The 20,348-nt window shown below is 45.1% G+C and overlaps 1 protein-coding gene across 1 annotated transcript in view; it reads right to left on the reverse strand.

Moving 5' to 3' along the window:
- LOC122796987 (histamine H3 receptor-like) overlaps positions 1-20,348 on the reverse strand; it is a 260,309-nt gene that overhangs the window by 167,343 nt on the left and 72,618 nt on the right. Inside the window, exon 2 of the mRNA XM_044065758.1 lies at positions 3,988-4,154. Coding sequence (XP_043921693.1) covers positions 3,988-4,154 — 167 coding nt within the window. The remainder of the gene's footprint in view (positions 1-3,987; positions 4,155-20,348) is intronic.

Genomic DNA, 20,348 nt, shown 5'->3' on the forward strand with positions numbered 1-20,348 from the left:
CAGACAACACCAGTATTCCATACTACACAGACAACTAATTTGCTACTAACCTGTATGTACAATTCCAAAGTTGGGTGCAGTTGACAGTTACATTTTATGCACCATGTCTAGGGTATGTCCAACTGTGTACTGTGTGTATGCATGGGCCCACATTCATGGCATGTCCATCTTTCAGATGGTGACAGATATTGACATCTGGACACTGAGTATGGACGACTGCTGACATTGGTATTGCTGAGAAGCATTGTGGTTGGCACTGCAGTTGTTGGAACATTGCCCTGTCAACCACAGTACTGCCCATAGGCCACCAAGACACAGCCCTCCATGCCTATATGCTGACCACTTCCAGACAATATTAAACACACAACAACCTCACACATGGATCCCTGCATATTGCATCATGCAACAATCTATCCTGAAGAATGGGCCAGCTCAGGTAATCTGTGCTCCACTGATATTACTCCTCACACTTACATGCTACTGCATTTCTACATAGGATTGTCGGGGGGGGGCACACCTGATGACTTTAAACACTTGCTATGACTGTACTGGTATTTCAGGTACCTTGTTGGATTCCATTTCATATTGTATTCTGACCTATCATGCAGACTGGAGGCATATCAGTAGAGTACAGATCTTAGGTTTTATTGACCTACATTTCAGTTTCAGACTACTTACCCTTCAAAACTAACATACAACTGCCAGACCTGTTGTAGTCTGTCTGTGTAGGTCTGCAGAGGGGCTGTTCATCATTGCTATCAATTGGAGGCCTTTGCCCAGCCTTTCTTTGTGGTCAACTACACCTGTCCTGCTGGCTGAAGCTGGTGATGGGTATGTGAGCCTCACTGACATGCATCTGTGAGTCCTATGGACACACAGAGTTATTTGGGCCACCAATGTACTGCGGTGAGATTTGTCACCTTGTCTAGTACTGCCTAGTATGTTGACACCAGTATTTGTTATGGGTTTCATGCTGCCCATATAGGTGTCCACTATCTGCTGACATCCCATACAGTCACCCAATTCCCTTACATGCTCATGTCCATAACACAGGTACAACCATCAGAAAATACTACTCCATTCAGTAAGTGATAGGAAGGGTGACTTACCTTGTGGCTGGGCCAGTATTGAGGACGGTGCTGGAGGGCTGACTATGTCGGATGCACATAGTACGCTCCTTATACATGGTAAAGCACAGGTAGTGTCATGTTTGGCATCCCTTTTACTGTATGTGCGAGTCAAAGAGAGGTGTCATTCCCTGGGTCCCTACCATGTCAGTGTATGTGCTATGCGTTGCCCCTTTACCAAGGCCTGGGCATACTGGGCACACCTCCTTCTGCCTACATGGGCAGGCTTCGATAGTTCCTCCTCCGAGTCACTCTGTGCCTGTGATGGCCTTGGCAATGGTGGGGGGCTGTGTGGCCTTGTCCCATGCTGTTCCTGCTGCAGCTGTTTCCACAGGATCATATTGTGTAGCATGGCACATACTATGAACATGTGTACATGTAGCTGGAGAGTACTACAAGGCTCTACTGGATATGTCCAGGCAGTGGAACCATGATTTGAGCATCCCACACACACGCTCTATTATGATTCTGGTTTGTGCATGTGCCGCATTATGGAGTTCTTGTTCGGTTGTGTGTGCATTTCTGAGGGGTGTCATCAGCCACAGCTCCAGTGCGTAGCCAGCATCCCCCACTAGGTGGCCATATGGGATGTCCCAACTGACTGGTACAGCTGTGTCATATGCCAGATGTGGGAGTCGTGATAGCTTCCAGGGCTGCCAGCACACACATTCAAGATAATGTCCTGGGCATCGCACATGACCTGGCATTTGATGGAGGGAAAGCCCTTGTGGTTTATGTAGACCCTACCCCGCTCTCCGGGTGATGCTTTGATGTATGTGTGCGTGCAGTCTATAGCACCCACTACCTCAGGGTATTCTGCTATTTGGTGGAAGAGACACATATTGCTGGTCAACGTTTTACGGGTGTTGAGGAAATATATGTGCTCACCAGCATCTGCTAATATGCTGATGCCTGTGAGATCTCCATGATATCCCCAGTTGGCCTTTGGAAGGTACCTGTGGCTAGTATTCTTAAGCCTACACATACCTTGGTATCCACTGAGATGAGTTCCCCTCTGTTGGTTCTGTGTGTGAAGTGGTGCGAGCACAGCTCAACAATTTGCTGTAGAATGCCCTGTCCATCTTATAGTGCTCCACTATCTCCAGCTCATACAGTCCCTGGTAGGTTACCCTGGGTCTGTACACTCTTCTCCTCCTCCTCAATGTGGGATGGTCATCAGCATTCACATCCTCACCACCCTCAGCCTCTTTCACATATTGATGTATGAGAGCGACAGCAGCCCCTAACATTTTGTTAGTTTTGTCAGGTAAGATTTCCCCATCTATGTACACCGGTGGTGCAGAGTTTGTGGGAGAAAACCAGACTAAAAGGTGTTTGCATAGTTTATAGTAGTGTGCTGGGCTGCTGCCTGTGTAATTGGCTGATTCTGATACATTTCACCTGCCAGCTATGCTAGTTCTCCTTGATTGCCTTCCTACTGCTGTATTCCCTTCCTGTTGCCTTCCTGTTTAAGCCCTGAGGTGCATCGCACATACCCAGTGCTCAAATGTGAACAGTGCTGCTAGTTCCTGTTTTTTTTTTTTTGTTTAAAACCCGGTGCATGGTGCACACACCCATTTAGGCAATGTAAACACTGCTAGGCAGCCTCAGACACACCCCCTTCCTTAGCTTTGCTTAGCTAAGGGCAAACACAGGCCACAGAGCTCCAATAAGCTTACAGCATGCATGACACACCCCCTTATGAGGTCATCCACCTCTTATACAATATTGTTGCTGCACCTACACGGTTAGGTGCAAGATAACACTGAGAGGAAATCTGTGATTCAGTATCAATCCCCTCATTTACATAAAGCAGAATGCTAATTCATGGTTACCACACTCACACTGAGCCTTCCTCCTTAGCAACCACTGTTCCCTGGTATTGTTGTCTTATGCATGCCATTGACTATTATGACAAAATGCTGATTTGGGTATGAAAACTTATTTCCCCCTTTTTTTCTTATTTTTATAGCAATCACGTTTGTGTACTGCTGCCCTACACTTAGGCGGCAGAGATTGGCCAAAAAAATAAATAAACTTGTTTTTTATAAAATTGCAGCTATTTTTCATACCAAAGGCCATATTTTTGGCCATTGGCATACCTACAACATTGAATACATGCTTTCTTTCGAGCTGTCATACTTCCATTTTGTAATTTGCAGAAATGTATTCGGTTAGTAACTGAATACGTTTCTGCAGGTTACACTATTCCTGCACAGATGCCTGCCTGCTTCCTGGATAACTAATTCACCTCATTTGCATGGTTTTCACAAGCAAATGAGGTAATTAGCATATGGCAGTGGTGCCTGTGTGGGAATAGTGTAGGTGCGCTCGTTCATGTCTCGAGGGCTCATTCCTGGATTGCTCGTCAGCCATATTGCATGCAGCAGCTCTGACACTATTCAGGCACTCTGTGCAGAGCATGCTGAATCCAGGGGGGTGTCTTTTGAATGTTCTGTTGAGTGTAACTCATTTGTTCTGTAATTTTGTCCATAACAGAAGATTTTTGTAAACTAATTATTCCAGTAATCTTTTTTTCACATTGAAATAAGTTAGTATTATATAGCATGCATTGTGGTTTGCTGATTACTGCATCTTCACAGACTCTTGTCATTACATGTTTAATTATTTAGAAAAGAAATGTAAACAGCAGTTACAGTGCATGATTTTCTAACCAAAAATTTGGACATATATATCTGTTTTAAAAAGAACATCTAAACAGGTACATTGCTTAAATAAATTGTTCTGAGAGACTGTTTGTACTTTGAGTCATTTTCAAACATTGTTAAAATCTCTGATTTGTCTGTATGAGTAATTGTAGCTGATAAAATATTATGAGTCACAATAATGTGTTACTTACAGCTTTAGTCACAGAAAGGGAACGATCATAGCTAATCACAACAATGGTGTATACTGAAGCAGCACAAGCAAGGTAGTCTATGACCAGCCAAAATTTACAAAGACCCCTTCCAAGTGTCCATCTTCCTGTTAACACATAAGGTATATATAAAGGAAGTGAAACTGTACCTAGAGTAAAAAGAAATACACAGGTAGAATAAGATTTAAAAAAACACACCTAAGTTGATTGTATTTATCTTAATTTGTACATGAGCATTTTTTTTTCTTTCAAGTAAATGGAAAATATAAGGGAGTATTCTGTATGAAATATCATTTTTGGCATAATTTGTTTAAATTTTTGGGTTTCTTTGTATGTTTAACTAATAATTCATGTGACAGTCTCAGCAAAGAGAAAGTTGGCTGAATCTCCCCTTACATCAAAGCATTAGTTTTCTGATTGTCATGGACAATCTAGTACAAATACAGCCACAAATGTACAGCTCATATGAATAAAAAATCTACATAACAATTAGAATATCTTGTATCAATCCCATTATGAATGAGTCCAATAAATGTATGTATTCAAGGACATTGTATGACTATACACACAGTCATCACACAAATACACACACACAGACACAAACAGAAACACTCATGCACACGCAACACACACACACACACACACATTCAGTTTTTATATTGGTATAAATAAAATATATAAACATAAGCTAGTGGTAACATACTTCTTTATTGCAAAAAACAGAGCTTTCTGTCCTCACCTGAGACTTCTTCAGGCTGGTATAACAAACACACAAAACAACTTAAATGGTATCAATATATCGCATGACTAAAATTTAATGAAGTAACTTCTTGTTAAAACAACTTTAAAATTAATATGATCATTTATTATAGGAAATAATGTTGCACTCAAAAGAATCTAACAATAATATTCCATAGAACTCCATTTGTCTTCTAAATAAATCACCCTTAGACTCACTTCAACACAGTTTAAAACATAAAAAATATATATTTTTTAAAATATTGATATTAAATAGAGCATTCTTCTCATTACCAGTGTTTATGGCATGCTTATGCTCATGAACTCACTTGAAAAGATTTGCCCAGCATTCAATAAAATGCATGTAGGCTCTGTGCGAGCCTACATGGAATGTATCCATGTACATGGTCATGACTCCCCCTTGGCAGGGTGCCATGCATATTAATCATGGAGTGCTGCCATGGGAGATCATACTAACATGGATATCGAATCCATGCAAGCAACAGTGTAGAGGCTGTCCCATAGTAGTGGACTGTCCAGAAAAATTCTGGACAGTTGGTAAGCACAGCATCATACTTTTTTTTATCTTTATGTGATGTTTGCATGACGTGGTGCAGTGCTTAGAGATGCCAACATGTCATACCTCTCAGCCTGGAAACATCAAAAATCTGGACAAGGCCCATGAAAAATAGGTACAAATCTGTACGCTGATTAACATCTAATTTGCAAACATAATTATGTAACCCCACCACTCCAATGGAATTGTGGGATACCAACTTTCGAATGCAAACTGAAGAACAGACAACCAAAACATGGCACCAGAGTCCCCCTGTAGCCATTCCAATGTCCCATTATTTTGCCCCATTTACCATAAACACTAATGTATGCATACTGCTTTACTTCTACAATGATTTGGATTTTACAACAATGCAGAAACACTAAAAGACATCGGGCAGGATTCACGAAGGCTTTCACGGAGTGTAAGAGACGTGCAACACTCCATGCCAGCCTCGCGATCCAGGAACAGCCCTAAATTCCATGTAAGAGACCAGCTAAAACGTCTCTTACATGGACTGGGCGTGGACATGCTAAATACCTCACTTGCAGCCAAAAGGTATGCAAATGAGGTATATTAGCAATCCACGAAGCAGAAACCAGTCCGTGTAAGAGACATTTTAGCTGCAGAAATGTACTCAGTTGACAACTGAGTACGTTTCTGCAAATTCCACAACGGAGCCATGTCAGCTCAAAAAAAGGGTGCATATGACTCAGGCAGCATGCCAATGGCCAAATATGTGGCCATTGGCAAGATAACCCGATGCCAACATATTAAAAATATAATTTTTTTTTCCAGCTCAGCCCCGCGCAAATGGGCTGCGCTATATAAAACCATTAAAAAGAAGGTTATAAACCCACAAATGTGGGTTTCATGCAATACATGGAATGACAATGCAGGGACCAGCAGACCAAAAACAACATGGCCACAGTGTAGTGGTTGTTAAGGGGGGAAGCTGAGTCTAAGACATGTAACTAAGCATTAGTAGGCAATCTCATGTAAATGAGGGTTAGGATACTGAATCTTACAGTCACATAGCAAATGAGCACAGTCTGAGTAGTGTAAGAGATACATAAGGGGGAGGAATAGAGTAGGAGATAGGTGACATCACAGGGGGGAATGGTAGAAAAAAATGCAGTTCGTTGGAGGTCAGTGTAACATGACAGATGACAGACACAGATCATGGAAAGAGGTGTGCCACTAGATAAGTCATGGAAAGTCAAGAAATGGAAGGTGTACACTGTTACTTACACCAAAGTTTCTTGCTGGGCGTGCATCTTGCGTGTGTGCACCATGAAGCGTGAGTAGGGCAGTGTGCGCACGTGTAAGGCAGACTGAGCATGTGGGAGCATGTTGGGAGATGTTTAACACTGTTTGCGCGGGTGTGCACGTGTGTAGGGCAGGCTGAGTATGTTGGAGGCTGTTGGCAGATGTGTAACAGTGTTTGCGCAGGTGTATGCGCGTTTTAACCCGAATAAGTAGATTTTGAACCGTGTAAGCACGTGTGCGTGCGTGTAAGCCACTGTGAGCATGTTTCTGATGGTATGCACGTTGCTCCCCCCTGAGGAAACAGAGAGGAAAAAGGAAGCAACAGAATTAATAGGAAGCTAGCAGGGATAACTGCTGAAGCTAGCAGGTGAAAACAATTAGAAGTAGGCAATTACACAGGCAGAATAGTAGCCCAGCCCAGCACTTAAAACTCTGCAAACAGTAGTGCAGGATGTTTCTCTTAAGAGACACTGCAAGACAGGAGTAAGCTAATAGAAGTGAAAACTGATAAAGCTTAACTCAGAGCAGAAATGTTAGGGGCTGCCATAGCTGTCATAATGAGACATAGGCGACTTGCTGAGGGTGGTGACAATGCAGATGGTGCCAGACAACCCACAGTGAGGAGATGGAGAAGAGTGTACAGGCCCAGGGTCACCTACCACAGGTTACATGAGCTGGAGATAGTAGAGCGCTATAGAGTGGACAGAGAGCTCCTGCAGAAAATAGTTGAGCTGTGCAGGCCACGCCTCACACACAGAACCAACAGAGGGGAACCCATCCCAGTGGAAACCAAGGTATGTGTTGGCCTAAGAATACTAGCAACAGGTACCTTCCAGAGACCAACTGGCGATATGATGGGGATATCACAGGCATCAGCCTCCAGGGTACTGCACCAGTTCCTGGATGCCATGTCAGCACATATCGGTGATCATGTATATTTCCCCAATGCCCGTGAGGTATTGGCCAGCAATATGCGTCTCTTCCAGCAAATAGCGGAATACCCTAAGGTAGTGGGTGCAATAGACTGCACGCACATACGCATCAAAGCACCAGCTGGTGAGCAGGGTAGGGCCTACATTAACCGCAAGGGCTTCCCCTCCATCAACTTCCAGGTCATGTGTGATGCCCAGGGCATAATAATGAATGTGTGTGCTGGCTGCCCTGGGAGTTACCACGATTCCCACATCTGGCATTTGACGCAGCTGTACCAGACATTTGCCAGTGGGGACATCCCACATGGACACCTAATGGGGGATGCAGGTTATGCACTGGAGCCGTGGCTGATGACACCCATCAGAAACGCACACACACCTGAACAGGAACGCCATAATGAGGCACACGCACAAACACGTAATGTAATAGAGCATGTGTTTGGGCTGCTCAAGTCATGGTTCCGGTGTCTGGACACATCTGGTGGAGCCTTGCAGTACACACCAACTACATGTACCTAAATTGTCATGGTATGTGCTATGCTACATAATATGATCTTGCAAAAACCGCTGCAGCAGGACCAGCATAGGGCCGGGCAAAACAGCTCCCCACCATTGCCAAGGCCATCACAGGCAGAGCGTGACTCGGAGGAGGAACAACCTGAGCCTGCCCCAGTAGGCAGAAGGAGGCGTGCCCAGTATGCCCTGGCCTTGGCAAAGAGGCAACGCATAGCACATACACTGGCTCAGTAGGAACCCTGGGAATGATACCCCCTCTGACACACTCAAATAATAACATGGATGCCTAAAATGACATGACCTGCTCACAAACATGTACAGGGAAGTGTAATATGCGCATCCGACAGAGGCAGCCCTGCAGCACCACCTGAGGCATGAATGCCATGTGTTAAGTAATGTAACACCATGTACTATATGCACACATGAGCACCCTGACTAACATCCACCCTCACCAAGCATGAAGCCACAAAATGACGATGGGATGATCAAGTGCAATAACTGGCTGAAGTAATGCAGTTAGTCAAAGGGGAGCCAATGTGTTTCAGGCTGGGAAGACATGCGGAGCATGACATGATGCACCACCTGCTAGGGGTGGTGTGCACCTATCATGCCATGCCCCATGGATACTGGCAAAGGCTGTCAGTACCCACAGCATGCCCTGAATAGGTAAGTCTCAAAACACAAACCCACCTTCATAGGTACCACAAGGGATAGGAACCTAGATGTAATGCTACCAAATGACAGATGTCTAAACAGCAATATGTGTGCAGTGTAAACGCACACAGTATGGAGAATGTAGATACCAGTCCTGTAATAGAGAACTGGGTCAAGGCTCACATCAGCACCCTAACACTACCAGGTCACACCTCATACTGTGCTGTACAGCTGCAAAACATGGAACAAGCTACAAAAGGAGGGTGACTAGCAAGAAATGTCAAGGATAACCACACCCCCATGCTGGTACCACAACAAGAAGCAGCATGGATTAGCCATGGTCAAATACCAATGGCTAAAACTGCCTCCAAGTATATAGCCTGCTGCAGACTACTGTCCTAATACCAGGAACTGCACCTGGCCTATGTCGGAATACATGAATATATCAAGCCCCCCCCAAACCACATTATATTGCTTGACTGAAAATACCCACACATACACCGGGAGTATTACACTAGCACCAACACAGTAGGAGAAAATTTCCCAGAATCCATAAACCAAAATGCCCAGGAACAATGTACCACTCCCACAAGAGGTGTAAGCATACTGGATGTGATAATCAGCAACATGTGTACTGGATGGCAAGATGAGAAATGTACCTCACTGGTGAGACCAGACCATAGAGTAATCACACTGGATATACACATCCTGACCCCAGTCCCTGGCCAGAATACCACAGTGAAAAACATGTGTAAAGCATAGGTTGCAGCCCTCCAAACTGATGTTGAATCCACGAAAGACCCTGTGCAAGTGCAAAATATGGGACATACCACAGAACATGTTATACAGGCATTCCATGAACACAGCCAGGAATGCTTGGAGTATGCAATCACAAATAACAGCAGCACACAATGCCATACATGCAGGCATCTGGCATGCTGGACACCAGCCATTACCAAACCATGCAAGAGAATGAGGAAGCTACCACATGATAGAGCAAACATAAAAAGGGAAGTAATCACTGACCAGTAGTATGGCAATAACATATGTCCACACATACAATCCACTAAGTCCAGCCACAACAAGTAGAATCTTTGAATCAAGAGGCAATGTGACACCAGTCCCAAGTACACAGACAACCACAACACCCCCCAATAAATACAAATATATGTGATAGATGCAACCATGTATCCAAACCAGAGATTGAGCTCCACCAACTCAGTACTGTCAAAACTAGTCAGGAAGAGAAGGTAACCACATACACCACAAACCCAGTCCCACATAGACCTACCACAACTGTAAATCAAACACATAGACACAGACAAATATTCCCAGAGGCCTTAATTACAAACACACCACACCAACAGAAGCCTCCAAAGCAGATCACAAGCAACCACAACCTTCAAACATAGCACATGCAATGAATAGTACGCAAAGCTGGTGTGCCAAACAGTCACAGGCCAGAAGGAGAAACAACATGCCTGATACAGTTGTAATAGGTGTCTGTATAGGCAGACACACTGCTGTCCCAGTCACCAGACTGAACAAGGGAAAGGGTAGAGTAAGCTGCATGTAGGCTGCCACAAAATGCCACATAACACAAGTACGCAGGTCACCCCAAAGCAAGCAGAAATATGATGCAATCAATGTCCATGCTGGTGTGAATTACCCGAGATGTAGCTCCCTGGTCAACATGAAATGAGACATGGATGGTCCCTCTGAGTATGTACCCCAGGCCAGTATGACACTGGCTGTGTGCAGCATCCAACCCTCACCAAGAATGATGCCACAGTACAAACAAAGAATGCTCATGTTTAACAGCTGGCACAGTTACAGCTGTCAGTCCAAGAGGGTCTAATGTCTGTCTGCTTGAGATGTCAAGCATGACTAGCCATGCTGCTGTTCCAGGGATGGCTTCCACCTGTTACCCGTGTGCATCTGGATACTGGATAAGGCCTTTTCCGCCTCCATAGAGCCGTATGTAGGCAAGGCCAAAAAGACTACCCACCACCCTAGAAAACATAAGTGGTAGGAAACATAAGGGTAATGCTGACCAATGCCAGATGTGTAAACTGCAATATGCATGACCCTGAGGCACTTCCCATTATGGAGAACATCGATGTCTGTGCAGTGACAGAAGCCTGCTGCAAGCCTAGTGATAGCACGCCAGCACTACTAGGTTATACCACATATCATGTGTTATGGCCCCAACACCTGCACCAAAACATCAAAGGAGGGGGAGTATCCATATGCAGCACAGACACCCATATGGCCAGGTAACTGACAATGCACAAAGCAGCGGAGACCACCCATGTGCACCTAACTGTAGTCAAAACTGCTGTACAGTCTGTAGCATGTGACAGACCACACTCTCACACACAAGAACTCCACCCAGACATCCTGAAGACACTGGACAGTATGAATGTCCCACCAAATACCAGACGAGGTACACACAAATTACCACATAGGTGGCAAACCATTATGTATGCAAGGAGTAATCAGGGACCTAGGGACACAAGTAGACAGTAATCTGTCATGTGACACTCACAATGCCAACGTGGCTAGGAAGATTGTCGATATTGGTCACCGTATCATGAAAGGATTCACATCTGCATCAACAGAGGTCACTGTGCCGCTGTACTGTTCCCTTATCAGACCCATAATGTAGTACAATGACTCATATGGGATGTACCGTACGTGACACCTGCAGCGGTTTGGAAAACCTCATAGTTACCCCACCAAGAGGATAAAGGGTGTGAAATATATGTCATATGCTGCCTGGCTGTAGACACCCCAGCTGAATGCAGTCACAGACTGCCTACACAGAGGCATTGTAGTCTGTTGTACAAGGCCATGTCCAACACAGGAGTAATGGACATGCTCCACCACAGGAAATCACAGCCATTGGAGCTGTGAGAGTGACAGATGTCAGCCTCAACACATAATGAAATAAGATGTGCTGGAGGGACAGATACATAACCCAGAGGCTTCCCACACCCAGAAACAGGATCCCAATCCATGGTAGGCAGAGCCCCTCACTGACACCCCTCAACAGGAATATTGCCAAGTGGATGGATGATCGTACATGTATACTGGGGGTCCTCACTGTGTCACGACCAGACAGAGACACAGTGAAGAAATTCATAAATGGCCATAATAGAACATAGCAAGGGGTGGCGAAAGACACACACACTCTGGCTAGGCTTACTAATGGCCTAGGGTGTATAGCCTAATATGAACCCATGAACCTATGAAGATACAAAATGTACAGGACACTAAGGATAATCACAAGGCTTACCCAACTGATGGTAGGAACCATGTTGGGCATCCACAGATATGCTCTGAATCACACAGATATTACAAACAACATACCAAACACACACACATATTGCTAACATACAACCTGTCAGGTGCAGTGCAAACACCCCCCCCCAGAGTGCAAAATACCTATCCCAGCAGACTGATGGTCCCCTGACATTGCAGATGCTGAGGTAACAGCCATCATCTGCAAAGCAGAACACACAGCAGCAAAGGTATGTGATGGTGTCCTGTGCTGAGGCCAACATGGACTCCAAGAATAATGGAATGCCAAATCACACTACTGCCCAATGTCAGCCTTACCACAGGATATGTACCCAAAGAGCAGTGTACAACAACAGTGGTCCATCACAACAAAGGTGTTGCCTGAATGGATACTCCAAACTACCACCCCAGGATCCTGACAAGCTTGTTCTGCACAGCTATGGAAAGGATCAGTATGTACCGCAGACAGAAGGCTATTGTGGACCTACTGATACTGGACCCTACACAGTGTGGCTGTCGTAACTGCAGATCCTGCCCCTAAACATGTCTGACCCATTTGAAGCAGTCATTAAGGTCATTGATGAGGGCAATGTGGTCCACACAGCGTAGCTGGACCGTGCACATGCTTCTAGACAATACCGTACAAGTTCAGTATGGATATGTTCACCAGCTTAAATATATACCCCTATGTCAGTAGAGGGGTTGCAAACCAGACCAAGGACAGAACTGACATGGTCAGACATGCCGCATCCATGTCAGACTACAAAGCAGATATGAGTGGCATCCCACAAGGCCTGGTCTTGCCCCCCCCGTTCTGTATATATGTCCCATAGGTATAGGCCAACATGGAAGGACTGTGACTGAACATGTATGCAGAGGAGTACAAACAGCCCATCATATCCGACCCCCAGCTGACACAAGCAACCCACAAAAGGGCCACCTACAAACAGACAAGTGTAGCCATAGCCATGTTAGCAAGCTAATTGCAGAACTGTGTATAGACAACCACCGTGGATATACAGTAAGTGCCCACAAATTACCACACAGGTGTTAACCCATGATGTACCTAACATGTAATGTGAGACCTGGGTACAAAAGGTGATAGATATCCTGCACTGGACAAACATGTGGCTGTAGTGTTCACAGAAACATATACTATATACCCACCCAAACATGAAGGTTGGCAGATGTAGATAAGGGGAATTCACTTTGGCTCTGCAGTCATCCTCCATCAGCGTCACAAGTGACTACAATAGCCCCTATGGGATATACCACAGCAGACACCTCCATCAACTGTAAAGTCCACAACAGTACCCCACCAGGAGTAGCAAAGAGCATGAACAGATGCCATGTGTTGCCTGAGTAAACAAACTGCAGCCCCACACACCGCCATACTGCCCAGCTACAGGCAAGCTGTGCCTGATGTATGAAGCCATGTCCAACCTGGAATGAATGAACATGTTGCACCTTGTACAATCTGAATGGCAGTGAGCTATGCACATGAGAGACCTGAACCCCAGCACTGACATACATAGGACAAGCTGTACAGAATGATCCATAACACAGAAGGCACCCCCACTCTTCAGTAAACTCCTGGTACAGGTCAGCCAGAGAGTCACATATCATCACCCCTCAAGAGGAATCCTGATGAGTGGATGGGAGATGGTAGGCTAACCCTGGGTATCACTGTTATGTCAGAGGTAGACGGAGGCACAGTATACTAACCATGACATATGTCATGGCAAACTCCAGTTACAATGTGTGTCGAAGGACAAACACACCCTGTGACTAGCATCAGAAATGGCCTAGGGAACATTGCTAGTGTTTGCCAATATCCACCCATGTTGTGGAATACAGTAGCAATGTTGGACGAGCCTGGTGTAGGTAGTCCATATCTGAACATAATGCAACATGGACATATGTGCGCAACTGGCCCCTACACAGTCTGTTGTGCTCACTATGAAGATGTCAAGCAGTCGTAGGACTAAAGCCCAGGATACTGTCCACCACAGTGAAAGTACTGAACCAGTACACTATACGGTACTACAGTGTTAGGTCATTATGAAAGTATGTTGAGAACTGTCTGCAAAGTATCCCATGCAATCCCTGCAGGCACAGTATAATCCCTGTTGTGGCAGACATGAAGCAGTTGGCCAGTTAGTACACAACATGACACCCAACACACAACCATAAATGTGAGATATTGTTGAAGTTCACACACACCCAAATATGTGGTGGACTTCAGAGTGCAACATATGGAAAGCTCACACTGGGCATGCTTGCACACTTTGATAAATGAAGCACATGTCAGACAACATGCCATGGAAAGGCTGAACTGGGCATGCTCACACACTTAGGCCATATCTCCGTGTAGCAGTTGGCCACACATATCTGGTATTTGTATGTGTCAGTCCAGGAACCAACCACAACACAGCAATCTGCCCAGTGCACACAGTAAATGACTACAGAGACATAAGTGATATAGTGGATCGCTGTCATATGCAAACATCTTCCACAGATACACAAGTTGGTCATAGGAACAGGGAATGCTATGACAATAAAGACCTGCAAACAGTAGAACAGCACAACAAATATTGTGCATCTGACAATTGAACATATGGGTGTAGAGGTCAATACTAGGCTTGTTGCCCTAGGGAATGACAGCTCAGCCAGAGTGTGCTTGGTATCTGCATCCCCAGGACAGTAGGCTACTGTGCCACTGTAAAGTAGGTCACAGAAGGCAACATGTGAGGCTAGTGAGCTGTGCCTCTGTCAAGCAGGGGCACCGTGGAGGTCCCAGGGATTGAATGTGCTAAGCCACAGCCATGTTGTTGGTGTGTGCTGGGAGAGGGTTGCTGAGGATCTCTGACAGTAGGTGTCTGTCAATAACAGACTGAGGGGAGCCCTATCTGCATTCTCTGGATGATTCCACTGTCAACACTGTGTTGTAATGATTATGTGTGAATGAAGTGCCATGCCAGAACTGTTCACAGATGTCCTCCCTCTGTGGGCTACAGCTCTGCAATGTATTAGTTCACTCTGTCTGTTGTATGGCGCATATATGGCTGGTGTACAGCTGACAGGTGTCTTGTTGTGGAGCAGTCATGGGTACATGTGGGATAGCATGATCAATCCAAACCATACACATGCTCATAAAATGCAATTGTCAAGGATTATGCTGAGTGGCCAGTATAGTCCCCCAGCATGGGTCCTCTGAAGTCATCCACCCCAGTCTTCACAAGTATAGAGTCTGCTTGTGCTAAATACAGTTTCTGTGCAGTGACAACCTTGCCTGGGGGTGGAGATGTGATATGGATGTCCAGGGAAAGGTGGGTATGGTCAGATATAAACAATGGTGGTCTACCTCTGGTGTAGAACAGTGAGTACTCACGTTGCAGATGGACAGGTGCAATATGTATTCCCCCATGTGGCTGTGGTGTGTGGTTCTGCCATAGCACATGGACCCACAAATTGTAGTGGCTGTAGGGTAAAGTGGTAGAGGCCTGAGTAGTTCTCACACACAATATGCCTGTACCTGATGTTAACAACTAGAATGGTGTATGTGAACACCTGCATATCCTGGCACTGTTCCCAGGGAAGCTAAGTGTGTGTCCTGGATGTGGGTGTGGTGTTCTGGACTGGTTGTGTTGTGTGTTACAGGTCCTGTGGTCACAAAGCATGGTATAGAACATAACCTGCCAGTGCGATGTGCATATCTGACCCTGACGTAGGTGGCTGCAAATGCATATATATGCTATCCTCCACCTGACAGGTAGTACTACATGTATATACCTCTGTAGAAATAAAGATGTCAGCACCCTATACATACTGCAGGTGCAGAACAGATGCCCAGTAATTCGGATAGTGCTCTCTACTAATGCATCTCCTTCAAGTGTCATAATGTAGTTAGGTAGGGGTTTGAATCCTGCAAATGCTCAGTGTGTGTGGGTAAGTGGGGTTTGTGTGTGTGAGAGGGAAATGTCCCTTTTGGCAACAGGGAAAACACACTACAGGATGCACATTCCCCTTTCTAAACACTGATGATGTCAGCACCCTATAAGTATAGCAGGAGAAAGAAAACTGCCTAGTAATGCGAATAGCGCACTCTGCTAATGCGTCCGTCTCGAATGTCATAACATAGTTAGGGAGGGGTTTGAATCTTGTACATGCTCAGTGTGTGTGGAGGATGTTAGTGTGTGTTCAAGACTGTATGAAAAAAGTGTCCCTTTTGCCAACTAGGAGAATACACTACAGGATGCACATTCCCCTTTCTAAACATTGATGATGTCAGCACCCTATAAGTACAGCAGATGAAGGGAAGCCTCCCTGTAATCTTAATAGCGCACTCTGCTAATGCATCCGACTCAAGTGTCATAACATAGTTAGGCAGTGGTTTGAATCCTGCAAGAGTGTGTGTTTGGATGATGGGTGGTTAGTGTGTGTGAGGGAAATGTCCCTTTTGGCAACTGGGAGAACACACTACAGGATGCACATTCCCCTTTCTAAACACAGATGATGTCAGCACCCTATAAGTACAGCAGGAGAAGGGAAGCTTCCCAGCAATTTGAATAGTGTACTCTGTTAATGCACCCCACTTGAGTGTCCTAACATAGATAGTTGTTTGAATCCTGCAAATGGTAAGTGTGTGTGTTTGGATGAGGGGGGTTAGTGTGTGTGCAATTTTGTGTGAGGGAAATGTCCCTTTTGGCAACTGGGAGAACACACTACAGGATTCACATTCCCCTTTCTAAACACAGATGATGTCAGCACCCTATAAGTACAGCAGGAGAAGAGAGGTCTCTTGGTAATGCAAATAGCGCACTCTGGTAATGTTTCTGACTTGAGTGTCATAACATAGCCAAGTAGTGGTTTGAATCCTGCAAGTGTGTGTGTTTGCATGAGGGGGTTTAGTGTGTGTGCAATTTTGTGTGAGGGAAATGTCCCTTTTGGCAACTGGGAGAACACACTACAGGATGCACATTCCCCTTTCTGAACACAGATGATGTCAGCACCCTATAAGTACAGCAGGAGAAAAGAAGCCTCCCAATAATGCGAATAGCGCACTCTGCTAATGCGTCTGTTTCAAGTGTCAGAACATAGGTAGTGGTTTGAATCCTGCAAATGCTCAGTGTGTGTGGAGAGAGCTAGTGTGTGTGCAAGTCTATATGAAGGAAATATCCCTTTTGGAAACTAGGAGAACACATGACAGGATGCACATTCCCCTTTCTAAACACTGATTATGTCAGCACCCTATAAATACAGCAGTAGAAGAAAAACCTCCCAGTAATTCAAATAATGCACTCTGCTAATGCGTCTCTCCCGAGTGTCATAATATAGTTAAGTAGGAGTTTGAAACCTATAAATGGCATGTGTGTGTGTTTGGATGTGGGGACTCTGTGTGTGTGTAATTTTGTATAAAAACATGTGCTTTTTTTGAAATCAGGGGATCACACTACATGATGCCCATTACCCTTTCCAAACAGTGATGATGACAGCACCCTATACATACAGCTGGAGAAGAAACATCTGCCAGTACTCATTATAGCGCAACCTGCTACAGCGTCACTCTCAATTGCCATAACATATTTAGGTAGGGGTTTGAAACCTGCAAGTGTGTGTGTGTTTAGATGTGGGGAATTTGTGTGTGTGCATTTCCGTATGAAAAACATGTTAGTTCTGGCAATCAGGAGATCACACTACCTGATGCACAATACCCTTTCAAAATACTGATGATGTCAGCACCCTATAAGTACAGCCAGAGAAGAGGAACTATCTAGTAATCCGAATAGTGCGCTTTGTTAATGTGTCTTTCTCACGTGTTGTGACTTAGTTAGGTAGGGGTATGAATCCTGCAAATGGCAAGTGTGTGTGGGGGTAGTAGGGTGTGTGTAAATGCAAGTATGAGAGAACTGATCCTTTTGGCAAATACTACAATACACCAGATGCTGCATATTCCCCCAGTGAACACAGGGGATGTCACCACACTATCAGCACAGCCAAACAGGGCTAGTTGGCTAGTAATGCCAATAGTGCGCTCTGCTACTGTGTCTATTACCATTGTCAGAGTACAGATAGGTATGTTTTGGTAACCACAACTGCCACGTGTGGTTGTGTCACACATTATGACCTTGTGTGGGTCTTTGTACATAACAATGCATGCCATTGCCTAAACCAGCAATGGCCAATAGCATTGCACACATGATGAATGTGTGTGACACATACACATAAATACCTGTGACCTGCAGTAGTTACCATGTCTGACACATGCCTCGAGTGGATAAATGCTATTTGCAATCTATACCAATATGACTGTGTCTTACTGTGCAGGGTCCGTACGCGGTATGTGTCTATACAGTGTGGGTGTATATGGTAAAATACCTACAGCAGGGGATACACATCTGGTCTGGGCCTTATAGTGTACATGTAGTCAATGTACAGGTGCTGCATGTTCCCACCTGTTGTGGTAGTGGTAACATGTCATTCCACTGCAATTCAGTGACCACATGCTGTGAACTCTTCAACTAGTGTGTTGTAGCTACAGTAATGCTCATGCACAATGTTTGGCTGGATGCAGTCCAGCCATATAAAGACAGTTCTTGAGACTGTCATATTGCCAGTGTTGTTATGGAGGGTAGGTGGTCTTCCTGTGTATGGGAGGGTTGTGTGTGCCAGGCTATGAACCAGATGGCAGTCCGACACACTGTTAGCTGCACATGATTAGGCCCTGATGCTTTGTGCTGTGCCAACAACCTGGAGGTGTGTGTATCTGTGGTGCCTTGGGATACCACCCCCCTGTCCATGTGTGTTACATGTGTAGGGGACGACAGGCATGGTATGGGGCATAACCTGTCAGTGATGGGTAACACCTGTGAGCCATGAATCAGGACTCTGGTACTGCACAGACATTGCAGTTCACCGTGCTGAGGACAGTGTCCGGTGCATGCATCTTGTGGTGTACACTGCTGTTGTTGTGTAGCAGCACTGTTAGTGTCCTAACCTGTGTGATACCCGCGGAGGTGGCTATGTAAACCGTGTCCTGCAGCATAAGGCAGTATGTGTGTATCAAGGAGCTTTGCCAATATACATCGGGCCATGGGTGTCACATGCAAGATGACCCTTGCACATCATTGTGGCTTCCCTAGCATGTAAGCACACGTTGACAGCCAGTGGATACCCTATAAATGACATTGGACACTGAGCATAATGTAGACATACAACACCCTTCCCACATATAGTGGTAGCATACCTGGTGAGGGTATGTTGGCAACCAAGATCAGGCTCATACTGGCCTGTGCCACATGTTGAGAGATCCATTCTATGTTCCCTATCATGTAGTCCAGGGAGGTATGTCTCAGGTCAGCCATACTGGCATGGTCAATGAGTGAGTCATATGTGTCCATGCCTCTGACTGACCTGTATACATGTGTTCTGGGTGGACCATAGTGCCCCTGAGGCATATCACTGTGACCTTCACCAGATACAGCCTGTTGAGCGGGACCCCAGTGCAGCACCCAAGACAGGTACCTGACACGTCTGTAGCAGGTGTGTTGTGTAGCCCTACAGGCTGTGAGTGTGTGGCATACGGGATGTGTGTGCCATGTGTGGCATGTGCTCTGTTCCAACGGAACATATGCCTGTGTGCCAGCTGTGGAGGTGTGAGATGCTCAGGCAGGATGCTATTCTGAGTCCCCACATATGCCCCAGTGTGTTCAGCATGCTGTCAGTGCGTGTCAATGTCTGACTTGTATTGTAGTCACTGTAATATTTTTTATTTATTTATTTATTTATCTTACATTTGTTGACCGGGATAGTCCGACTGGATGCATGTCCATTTTCAGCGGAGGCCGGGAAAAAGCTCAAGGGTAAGCAGATACAGCATTACATAATACCAGCATTACATATTACAAACAGATTATTTACAGAGATTACATAAGTAAGCAAGTTAAACATGTTCCACAGGTTAAAGTTAGTCCTGAGCACAAGTCAGGATTAAATTAAATTACACAGTAAACTGGTTAACAGATTTTACACATTCGAGTTAGCCAGGCTTGATACATTGACATAGCCAGTTAAGTGACAAAAGTTGTTTGAGTCTAGTGTTAAATTGACCTAAGGTGGAAAGTAAGGTAATATCAGCTGGAAGTGAGTTCCAGGATCTACTTACAGAGTTTGCAAAGAGAGAATCACCGGCTGTGTTATTAAATTTGTTATTCTGAATTAGTAGTTTGTTAGAGGATCAAAGCAGTCTAGGATTGTTATAGGGGGTGATAATATTTGAAGTGCAGGAGTATTGTCCGGATTATAGAGGATTTTATAGGCCATAATCAGTTGGTTATACTGTATTAGGCTGGGTAGTTCAAGCCAACCAAGCTGAT

The sequence above is a fragment of the Protopterus annectens genome, chromosome 3.part0 (assembly GCF_019279795.1).
Source record: "Protopterus annectens isolate FY-2018-M chromosome 3.part0, PAN1.0, whole genome shotgun sequence".
Lineage (NCBI taxonomy): Eukaryota > Metazoa > Chordata > Ceratodontiformes > Protopteridae > Protopterus > Protopterus annectens.